Raw genomic sequence first — 12,593 nt, forward strand, 5'->3', positions numbered from 1 at the left:
TTCAACTCTATGTCCCTGAAAGCAGATAAACTAATTCCAAAGACACCAATACAATTCATCAAAGTTTATTCTTGTTTCTTTGGTCTGATTTGGTTTTTATTGGTGCTAGGGATCAAACCTAGGGCTTCCCTAAGCACAGGGTCTACCATTGAGCTACACTCCCAGCCTAGTACTTTTTTCCCAGCCTAAGTTAGAAATAATATCAACACCTATCTGCACCATGTGCTTCCTTAAAATGACTTACAAACTAGATCTAAACGTATGAAGAGCTGAATTCTTTAGATATCATACCTGTGAATCTGACCATTTCTGTGTAGGTAGTCTAAGCCTTCCAAAACCTCTTTAAGAATTGTTGCTATTATTGCCTCTTCCAGAACTCCATTCTTGTGCTCTCCTCGGTTGACAATGTATTTGATGATATCCAACATTGAGCCTAAGTGGACAAACAGAAGAAATGAAAATGTAATTTTGTAAGTTCCTCCATTCCATTTGCAGATGAGGACTCACTCTACTAAATGAGAACATCAAAATAGAGTTTTTGTTTACTTAATGCAAAAATATTCCCAAGGCATACAAACGCTTGAATGGTAGCTGAATAATCAGAAACACTAAATCTAAGATTACAAAAGCACTTCCACTGTGAATTTAAGAGTAAGGAAATATAGGTTAGGGTGTAGTTCAGTGGTAAAGAGTGTGCTTAGCAAGTACAAGGCTGTGATGGTTAATCATGACTGTCAACTTGATTGAATTAAGAGATGCCTAGGGGATTGGCAGACACACTTCCAAGTATGTCTGTAAGGATGTTTCCAAAGACAAGTGACAGTAACTGAGAGCTCAGAGCAGCACCATCTGATAGGCTGGGCGCCCAGCTGGAATAAAAGTAGAAAAAGGAGGAAGCTAGCCAGCACATGCAACGCCACTCTTTCCGAGAAAGTGTAGCTACTGCTGCTGCCATTGTCCATGGACATCAGACTCTAGTTTCTTTCGCCTTTCAGGGTGTACTCACACCAGCAGCTCTCCGGGGAGCTTCCAGACCTTCGACTTTGATCTAGGACTGTATCATTGGTCTGCCTCATTTTCAGCATCTTGGACTGAGCAGTAACAGAGTTCTCTGGCTCTCTAGTATGCAGAGACAGCTATTGTTGGACTATCCAGCCTCCAACGGTGTAAACCAATTCCAAATTCCTTTATGTATATATGGAGAACCTATTGGTTCTGTTCCTCTAGAGAGCCCTGACTAATACAAAGGCTCTGGGTTGAATCCTCACCACATTAAAAAAAAAAAAGCTAGATATGGTATCCCATGCCTGTAGATCCAGCTACCCAAAAGACTGAGAAAAAAAACACTTTCATCCAGGAGTTCAAGACCAAGCTGGGCAAAACAGTGAGGCCACATCCTAAAGATAAAAACTAAAAAGTGTCAGAACTGGAAGATTGCTCAGGGCCACTTCTTATACGTACAATTAGGTACAAATTCCAAAGAGTGTTCAAGATGGCTGAACTGACAAAGAAAGGAGTAAAAGGCCAGGGGAAAGACAGCAGTGAACTACTGAGAGACAGAACAATATCTAAAACATAGGTGGGAGGTGAGAGGTATGATGACTCTAAGACCTCACTAATAACCAAAAGTTTCCTTTCTGTGACTCTAGGCAATCTTTATTTTCATCTAATTGATGATTCATGTGCTGACATTTATATATAATACATACATACCTAGTACTTTGTTACTATATACAGATTGGTATCATTGGCACTGTAAATTCATGTTTCAACACATATTAATTAATATTCCAAACCTCTTGGTCATTTAGAAGTCATAATTACCTGGGGATTCAACATTTCTTAAGAGTTAACAAATGGCTTACCTCAGGACGTGAACTTGGCTCTAGGTGCTCTATGACTAAGAGGACTAAGTTTCTCCATCAGATACTACTATACCAGACTAGCTGCCTACCCCTCATTAGGAGAGTCAGTGTGATAAAACATTATAGAAAAAGTAAATGCATATTTTCCTCCTTAGAGAGAAAAAAGCTTCCTTTATATGCTGACCCTTGGATCTGTGGGGTTACTCAGAAAACAAAATTCAAAAAATTTTTTTTTCTTATAAGGATACATCTTACTAGGCATGTATGCATTTCTGGAGTGGTGAAAGAAAAATGAACAAGAGCTCCTATCTGCCCACATCCCCTACCTGTGGAAACCTGTTAAAAACTATTCCTCTTACCTAAAGCCCCAGGTGGCTGGATTGGACTCTTTTAAATAGACAATGAATTTCCTATCAGGAAAGTAGACATGGCATTTTGAATATATAAATGTAAAAGGTTAACTGAGGTTTTCTTCAACTTGAATAAGTATCTGAGGCTATTCAGGGTCTGGATCACCAGAATTTCCCATTTTCTTAGAGGTGATTAAACCCAAAAGAAGAGAATCAAGTTAAAAGATCATCTTGTTGGCAAGAGAAAGAAACAAAATGGATACAAGTAGGAAATGAAGAAATCAAACTATCCTGTTTGCAGATGACATGATCCTACGTCTAAAAGACCCTAAACACTCTACTATAAAACTCTGGGATCTGATAAATACTTTCATCAAAGATGCAGGATACAAAATTAGCATAAAAAAATCAGTAGCTTTCCTACATACTAACAATGAACTCAGTGAAAAAGAAGAAAGGAAAATAATCCCATTCACAACAGACTCAAAAATAAAATACCTAGGCATAAACTTAACTAAAAATGTTAAGGAACTTTATAACAAAAACTATAAAGTACTGGCAAAAGAAATTGTGTAAGACACTAGAAAATAGAAAGAACTTCCATGTTTATGGATCAGCAGAATTAATATTGTTAAAGTGACCATACTACCAAAAGCAATGTACAAATTTAATACAATTCCCATCAACATGCTAGTGATGATCTCTAAAGAAATAGAAAAATCAATCCTAAAATTCATATGGAAACACAAAAGAGCAGTCAAAGCTAGCCTGAGCAAGAAAAACAATGCTGGCAGTATCACAATACCTGATTTTAAACTATACAACATAGCCAAAAACAAACATGGGACTGGCATAAAAACAGACACATCACCAATGGCACATAAAACAAAAGACCCAAAAATAAGCCCAAGTAGGTGCTGCCATCTGATTCTTGACAAAGGTGTCAAAAATTTACATTGGAAAAAAGACAGTCTCTTTAACAAGTGGTGCTGGGAAAACTGGATATTCACATACAGAAGACTGACACTAAATCCCTATCTCTCACCTTGTACCAAAATCAATTCAAAATGGATCAAAGACCTTCATTTAAGACCTAAAACTTTGAAGCTACTAGAGTAAAACATAGGGGAATCACTTAAAGATGCAGGCATAGGCAAGGACTTTCTGAATAGGACTCCAATAGCTCAGGAAATAATAGCAAAATTGACACCACCAAATAGGATGGTGTCAAGTTAAAAAGCTTCTGCACAGTATAAGAAACAGCCAACAGAGTGAAGAGATGGCCTACAGTATTAGAGAAAATCTTTCTCTAATCCTACAGGGGATTAATATTCACAATATATAAATAACTCAAAAAATTCAGTAACAAAAAAGCAAACAAGCCAATCAATACAGTGGGCAATAGAACTGAACATTTTTAAATGAAGAAGTACAAATGGCCAATAGTACATGAAAAACTGTTCAACATCCTTAGCGATTAGGGAGCTATAAATCAAAACGACACTGAAGGGCTGGCAGAGTGGCTCAGGTGGTAGAGCACTTACCTAATAAGGACAAGGCTCTGAGTTCAATCCCCAGTACTGCCAAAAAAAAAAAAAAAAAGAAAATTCTACATTCAGATCCTTCTCACCCCAATCAGAATGGCTATCATCCCTATCAAGAACACATTAAATAAACAAATGCTGGCCAGGGGTGCAAGGAAGGAACTCTTATTATTGCTAATAAAGAAATCAGTATACAGATTCCTCAAAAAATTAAAAATAGAACTTCCATAAGATACAGCCATACCATTCCTGGGTATACATCTAAGAGTCGAAGTCAGCTTGCTACAGAGATACCTGTACACTTAGGTTTATCATGGCATTATTCACAACAGACAAACTATGGAATCAGTCTAGATGTCCATCAATGGATGAATGGATAAAGAAAATGTAGTATATACATACTTTGGAGTTTTACTTAGCCATTAAGAGGAATGAAATTATGTTTGCTTAAAAATGGATGGAATGAGAGATCACCATGGTAAGTGAAATAAGCCAGTCCCACAAAGGCAAATATTGTATGTTTTCTCTTATTTGAGGAAGTTAGGGGAAAAGAAAACCAACAATCACCACCAAAAACAAGGTCATGAAAAAAACGAAAAAAAAAAGGGTGTTACTAAGGAGGCAAGAGTGGACGGGAAAGGAAGTAGACAAGAGGGAAATAAGAAAAAGCAACAGAAGGAACAAATACAATTGACCTACACTATATGCATGTAAGGAAATGAAACGATAAAACCTTTTCACTCTGTACAATTTAATTTATGCTAAATAAAAAAGATTGTCTTGTTGACAAAGCATGATCCTCTACAGAAGAAAAGGCCAGCCCTAGCCCTCCAATGCTACAGTCCATCTCTGCAGGCTTCCTTTTCCTTTTTAATGAGAAAGCAAACCAGGCACTCAAGGAAACAAAGAATACTAGGACAGAGGACTGGAAAGGAAACAGAGCTAAGTTCTCCAGGCTCCCTCCTGAGACCTACATACTAGACTCAAGACAATTACAATGCCTTCGTCATCTAATTTCTGGTCCTCTGCTTGATCTGAGAGCTTCTTTAAAAAAAAAAAAAAAAGAAAGAAAAGAAAATATGTCCCTGATTTAGCCTTAGCTAGAACTTGGGTCTGAACTTAAATGGGCTCAATAATATGAACTCACCTATACCAGTTTTGTCCAGGCACCACAGAATGTTCTCCTCTATTCCTAAACCATTGCTCATGTCTCAGAACCATACCCAGGGAGTGATGCATTAGAAAGACAACACAGGAAAGATGTGGGTATGCTAAGAAAACCACTGGGTTTTCTAAGCTTCAACATTTGGGTCCATAAAATGAAGGTGATGATATTTGCAGTGTAGCACAACTTTTAAGTCGACAGGTCCTCCAGTCACAAACTCCGGCACTAACAGTTACTATGTGTGTGACGCTGGGCAGGTTGCTTTAACTCCCTTGAACTTTGGCATAGTTTCTGAAAAAAGGAGATGTCCATTGGGAGATGTTGTTAAGAGTGAATGAGATGCAGTCACTGAACTGCCTTGAACAGGATCTAACCAAAGAGTAAGTGTTTGATAAAGTTAATGGTTATCATTCTTATTCCATCTCTGATTGTAATGTTAAAAGAGTTTTAAAAATTAAATACATGGATGGGGAAGACCCTTGTTAATTTCAATTACTCTGTCCATTACTGACAAAAGTTGAGAGATCAGAAGCTAGAGAGGGGAAGTTACTTTCCCTTTCTAAGTGCAACAGGATGAGAATATCAACACTGCAAGTAAATAATTTCAGTTGACGTTTCTCTCTATGTCAACTGAAACAATATATATTGAGTACCTATCGGTATAGCTTCATTTTCCTACCGTGTTAGTCTGGACTAAACTATGACAGTGTTATCTACGCAGGACTTCTCAGAGCCTTTAACACTGCTTTGACTCTTAAAGAGTCCCAACATTCCCTGGGACTCTTAAGAGTGAGACGCAATATCTGGAGGTTCACTGAGATACAGTATTTGGTGCTTCACAAGTTTATTTTACTTCGCCTGCCCTACCCACTTCCTTTTTTCTAGAGGGAGTATCTGCCATGGAAGATTGTCATATCTTGAAAATGCTGCTCTATAAAGGAAAAAATGTATTTAAAGACATAAAATGACAAAGCTTTGGAGTAAAACAAATGGAAACTTTTAATAAAGCACAGTTTGCTATAGTTTCAAGCTCATACTGGTTTAGATTTGCTGTTTCAAAATGAGTCCAAGTGTAGCAGACAGTTCTTTTTTCATGAACAAAGAACTTAAGTCTATATTGTCCAATATCATAGCCACTGGCCACCTATGGTGATTTAAATATGAGTGAAGTAAAACTGAACAGAAACTCAGTCCCTCAGTCACATGAAGTACAGCTGCATCTCATGTAAGCAAGAGTCTAGAACACTTCCTTCATCACAGAAAGTTCTAACAGCACTAAAATGGTTCTGAACATTCCAATGTGCTAAGAACTTGAATAATGGTTTAAAAAAAAAAAAGGATTTTAAAAAGGAGGGGCTAGACTGGGGATGCAACTTAATGGAACGCACTTGCCTGGCAGGTGTGAGATCCTAGGTTCCACCCCACCACCAGAAAAGAAGACAAAAAGAAGGGAAAAATTGGCTAATGTTTTTGAAGGCAGTAAGCGGTGACTGCACAGAGATAGTGATTATTTAGGGCTTGGACACATAAAAAAAGGAAGGAGAGGCAGCTTTTTTTCTGTCTATTTTTTTAACTTATTTTTATTATTGCTGTACTGGGGATACACTGTGACATTTACAAAATTTCTTACAATATATCATAACTGAATTCAGCTCCTCCATCATTCTTCTTTATCCCCACTACCCTTATTCCTGGAATAGTTTCAAAAGGTCTCATTTTTCCATTTTCATACATGAGTACATAATATTTTCCCCATATTCACCTACTTACCCCTTTCCTTATAACTTCCCCCTCCCACTGGTATCCACTCCCCAGACAAGACTGTTTTGCCCTCCTGTTTTCTATTTTTGTAAAAAAAAAAATGACATTTTTGTTTGTTTAAGATAGCTGTACAGGGAGTTTCATTGTGACATTACCATGCATACATGTATTATAACCTGAATTGGTTCATCCCTCTATTTTTCTCCTTTCTACCTGAATTTTTTTCATTTTGTTTTATTTTGGAAGGAGAGGCATTTTAAGGCTGACAACAGGTACAGGACAGGGCCCGGAGGCATCAGAGCACATAAGATATTTAGGGCTTCTAGACCTAACCTAGAAGGTTGGGGAATTTAATACAGGGAGAAGGGGGATACAGATATTCCAGGAAGTTAAGCCCAATTATGAAAGGCTTCGAATATCAGTATCATAAATCAATATCACAAATTCTGTTCTCTAGGCAAGAGCAAACCAAAGCAAACATTCAAACCCAGGAGTAAGGGGATAAAATCTACAATATTGTTCAATACACTGGCTCTCACAAAAGGGGTGGGAGGAAGAAAACACAAGCCAATAATGACAAAACCCACTTACCTCCACTTAGTAATTTCATGACCAGCCAAAGTTCATCTTTTACCACAAAAGAGGTATAATAGGTCACTACATTGGGGTGGCTGCACTGACTCATGGCTTGAATTTCCTTCTGCAAAAAGAATAAAACATGACATAGTACCATGGAATGCAAAGGGGGAGACAAAATGCAAGTGACCCACAGTTGGCTCCCACTCAAAATCATGCTGAGGCTGCCTAAGCCATTGCCTTAAATAAATTATATAAGAGCCAACTCTCACCCTTGTCAACTAGCTAGAAGCAGAAAGTCCTCTACAGGAGACCATGGAGCCCTGTAGACCAGCCACAGGAAAGAGGAACTTCAGCTCAGTGTATTACCCAGATCCCCCAACTCTGAAAGCAGAGAGCCCTGATGTACTGCACTAAGTGCCTTCTACCTGAACTAAGGGCCTGGACAGAAAGAGAAAAGCCTGAGTGTGCTATTAGCAGCCCTGCATCTTGGAGCCAATCTGAACTCACTGGGTCTTATCTTCTCCCTTATCCAATAGGGGACAACAAAACTATCTCTGTTTCTTAGCACTATTGTGATGAAAAAAAAAAATGTGAAAATGCCAGAGTATCATTTCCCAAACTATCTTCCATGGTAGACATTCCCTCCAGAAAAAAAGGGGATAGGTGAGGTCAGCAAAGTAAAATAAACTTATGAACCACTAGATACTGTATCTCATTCTAAGAGTCCCAGGGAATATTAGTAGTGTCAAAGGCTCTGAGAAGTCCTGCATAGATAAACTGTCATAGTTTAGGCCAGACTAACATGACAGAGAAATGATGCTTGTGTCGTGTGTCATATTTTGAAAATGCTGCTCTGTAGAGGGAAGAAATTTTTATGTAAAGACATAAAATGACAAAGCTCTGAAATAAAACAAATGGAAACCTTCAATAAAGCACACTTTGCTATAATTTCAAGCTCATATTGGTTTAGATTTGCTACTTCAAGGCATTACCAAGGTGACACATATGAGGCTGCAGTCTAATGCTAACCCTCAATTAAAAGTACACACCAATGAAGCCAGTATTATACTTATTCCAAAACCAGGCAAAGACACCTCCAAAAAGGAAAACTATAGGCCAATCTCCTTAATAAATATTGATGCAAAAATCCTCAACAAAATAATGGCAAACTGAATTCAACAACACATCAAAAAGATCATTCATCACAACCAAGTAGGCTTCATCCCAGGAATGCAGGGGTGGTTCAACATACAAAAATCAATAAACGTAATAAACCACATTAACAGAAGCAAAGACAAAAACCACTTGATCATCTCAATAGATGCAGAAAAAGCCTTTGATAAGATCCAACACCACTTCATGATAAAAGCTCTAAGAAAACTAGGAATAGAAGGAAAGTACCTCAACATTATAAAAGCTATATATGACAAACCTACAGCCAGCATTATACTGAATGGAGAAAAACTGAAACCATTCCCTCTAAAATCAGGAACCAGACAAGGATGCCCACTATCTCCACTCATATTCAACATGGTACTGAATTCCTAGCCAGAGCAATTAGGCAAGAAGAAGGAATAAAAGGAATATAAATACGTAAAGAAACTGTCAAAATATCCCTATTTGCAGATGACATGATCCTGTACCTTAAAGACCCAAAAAACTCTACTCAGAAGCTTCTAGACATCATCAATAGCTATAGCAAGGTAGCAGGATATAAAGTCAACATAGAAAAATCATTAGCATTTCTATACACTAACAATGAGCAAACTGAAAAAGAATGTATGAAAACCATTCCATTTACAATAGCCTCAAAAAAAATCAAATACCTAGGTGTAAACCTAACAAAGGATGTGAACAACCTCTACAAGGAAAACTATAAACTTCTGAAGAAAGAGAATGAGGAAGATTATAGAAAGTGGAGAGATCTCCCATGCTCATGGATTGGTAGAATCAACATAGTAAAACTGTCTGTACTTCCAAAAGTAATCTACATGTTTAATGCAATTCCCATCAAAATTCCAATGACATTCATTAAAGAGACTGAAAAATCTACCATTAAATTTATATGGAAACACAAGAGGCCATGAATAGCCAAGGCAATATTCAGTCAAAAGAACAATTCTGGAGGTATCACGATATCCGACTTCAAACTATATTACAAAGCAGTAACAATAAAAACAGCATGGTCCTGGCACAAAAACAGACATGAAGACCAGTGGAACTGAATAGAGGACCCTGACATGAAGCCACACTATAACCAACTTGTCTTTGACAAAGGAGCTAAAAATATACGATGGAGAAAAAGCAGCCTCTTCAACAAAAACTGCTGGGAAAACTGGTTAGCAATCTGCAAAAAACTGAAACTAGATCCATGTATATCACCCTATACCAAGATTAACTCAAAATGGATCAAGGATCTTAATATCAGACCACAAACTCTAAAGTTGATACAGGAAAGAGTAGGAAATACTCTGAAATTAGTAGGTATAGGTAAGAACTTTCTCAATGGAACCCCAGCAGCACAGCAACTAAGAGATAGCATAGATAAATGGGACTTCATAAAACTAAAAAGCTTCTGCTCAACAAAAGAAATGGTCTCTAAACTGAAGAGAACACCCACAGAGTGGGAGAAATATTTGCCAGCTACACATCAGACAAAGGACTGATAACCAGAATATATAGGGAACTTAAAAAACTAAATTCTCCCAAAACTAATGAATCAATAAAGAAATGGGCAAGTGAACTAAACAGAACTTTCTCAAAAGAAGAAATTCAAATGACCAAAAAACACATGAAAAAATGCTCACCATCTCTAGCAATAAAGGAAATGCAAATTAAAACCACACTAAGATTCCACCTCACCCATTAGAATAGCCATCATCAGCAACACCACCAACAATAGGTGTTGGTGAGGATGCCGGGAAGAAGGAACCCTCTTACACTGTTGCTGGGAATGTAAACTAGTACAACCACTCTGGAAAAAAATTTGGAGGCTACTTAAAAGCTAAACATTGACCTACCATATGATCCAGCAATACTACTCTTGGGGATATACCCAAAAGACTGTGACACAGGTTACTTCAGAGGCACCTGCACACCCATGTTTATTGCGGCACTATTCACAATAGCCAAGTTATGGAAACAGTCAAGATGCCCCACTGAATGGATTAAGAAAATGTGGTATTTATACACCATGGAATTTTATGCAGCCATGAAGAAGAACGAAATGTTATCATTTGCTGATAAATGGATGGAATTGGAGAACATCATTCTGAGTGAGGTTAGCCTGGCCCAAAAGACCAAAAATCCTATGTTCTCCCTCATATGTGGACATTAGATCAAGGGCAAACACAACAAGGGGATTGGACTTTGATCACAACATAAAAGCGAGAGCACACAAGGGAGGTATGAGGATAGGTAAGACACCTAACAAATTAGTTAGCATTTGTTGCCCTCAACGCAGAGAAACTAAAGCAGATACCTTGAAAGCAACTGAGGCCAATAGGAGAAGGGGACTAAGAACTAGAGAAAAGGTTAGATAAAGAAGAATTAACCTAGAAGGTAACACACATGCACAGGAAATCAGTGTGAGTCAACTCCCTGTACAGCTATCCTTATCTCAACTAGCAAAAACCCTTGTTCCTTCCTATTATTGCTTATACTCTCTCTTCAACAAAATTAGAGATAAGGGCAAAATAGTTTCTGCCAGGTATCGAGGGGGTTGGGGGGAGAGGGAGGGGACAGGGTGGATAGTAAGGGAGGGGGTTGGGGGAGGGGGGAGAAATGACCCAAGTGTTGTATGCACATATGAATAAAAAAATAAAACAAAATAAAAAGTACACACCAGCCGAACTCATTTTCCAAAAACCACAAGAACACCCTAAGTTATCACAGGAACCTTATGAAAGCAATTATGCACTCATGATGAAAGAACAAAGCAATTTTGCATTCTATAGGCATTTTAAATTTGAACTTCTAGCCAACTTTTGAGTTAACTCAAAGTTACTTACCAGACCACTACATTCCAACTGGGCCTGCAGGTGTAGTACTGCCTAACCCTCAACTTACCAAGAAAATCATGTATTATTTGTTAACTCAGACAAAATACTGTAATATGTAACATATACACATACCTTAATATGAATGGTTATTTAAAGAAACTCACTAACTTTTCTATTTTCTATGATATTCACATTTTTCCTTCATTGCTCCCCTCACCAATTTAACTGATTACAGGTTTTTATAGATCTGATACTTTTTAGTTCAACAACTTCCATCCTTTGAACTAGATCTGAAACCTGAGGTCCAGTTTCTATCTGTTTTGGTGTCAAGTTTTTATACCATGAAATGCTTCTACAGAAGAAAGAGAACACTGCCCAGGACATTCCTATTTCAAGTCACCAGCATAGGGACAGCCTACTTGGAAGGCCTGAAGCATGAGGGAGGGTCCAGTTGAAACAGATGCTCCCATTGTTCACAGAAATGGGAACAACATGTCTTGAATACAGGGTTGCCTTGAATTCACACCATTTTATACTCAGTATAAGCAAAGGCCTTCCTAGTTTCCTTTCTCCATTTACTCAAAATGCACAATAAGCAACCAATGTTCGTGTGAAAGGAAATTGTGTTGCACTGAAGCCAGGTAGAGTCTGAATCTGGGAAAACACATTTTTTAGCCCTTTGCATTCAGAAGGAGATGGCATAATTTCCTACAAGTTTCTCTGACATCACAGTGTGCAAACTCTGTGTGTGTGTGTGTGTGTGTGTGTTCGTCCAATTCTTCTAGGTAACCTACGGGAGGGGACATCACAGATAAGGCAATGGTGGGAGTGGAGAAAAGACAGGTGACAGAGAGGTGGGGAATCTGGAGTGGATCTGTATCAGTCCAATGCTCACAACCTCACATTCTTCTTCCATGCAGCTTCTTTGTCACTTGACATTTGACTCAGGGGTCCATATCCCCTACTCCGAATCCACTCACTTTACCTCACAGCTGTCTCATGCAGTGGTACGTCCAATGCCTAAGGACCTGATGAAACCTGCCTCCATGAAAAACACCTGTCATTCTGTCTGAGGATATGACCTGTGCTGTGAACCAAACATGAAGAAATGAGGTCCCCTACAGACCTTTCTAAACCTTCACTTATATATTAACCATTTGTTTAGTTGCCTTAGAAAGATATACAAGTAAAAACTTCAAAATATAAGTATTTCTTGAATCAAAGATTCTTTATACAAAGTAACCCCCTCCAAGGACTGGGTAATATGTAAACCATGCAGGAGTTCAATGCCAGTACCATTTAAAAAAAAATCTCTATTTATTTTCAAA

The 12,593-nt window shown here is 38.0% G+C and overlaps 1 protein-coding gene across 8 annotated transcripts in view; it reads right to left on the reverse strand.

Annotated features, from left to right (window-relative positions):
* Stk39 (serine/threonine kinase 39) overlaps nucleotides 1-12,593 on the reverse strand; it is a 290,768-nt gene that overhangs the window by 218,199 nt on the left and 59,976 nt on the right. For 5 of the 8 annotated variants that reach the window (XM_074071025.1, XM_074071024.1, XM_074071027.1 and 2 more), the window contains exons 3-4: nucleotides 7,277-7,385; nucleotides 292-433 (exon numbers count right to left, since the gene is read on the reverse strand). In XM_074071025.1, the coding sequence (XP_073927126.1) occupies nucleotides 292-433; nucleotides 7,277-7,385 (251 nt within the window). The remainder of the gene's footprint in view (nucleotides 1-291; nucleotides 434-7,276; nucleotides 7,386-12,593) is intronic. The other 3 variants (XM_074071032.1, XM_074071028.1, XM_074071029.1) reach the window with 1 other exon arrangement.

Source organism: Castor canadensis, chromosome 4 (assembly GCF_047511655.1).
Source record: "Castor canadensis chromosome 4, mCasCan1.hap1v2, whole genome shotgun sequence".
Taxonomy (NCBI): domain Eukaryota; kingdom Metazoa; phylum Chordata; class Mammalia; order Rodentia; family Castoridae; genus Castor; species Castor canadensis.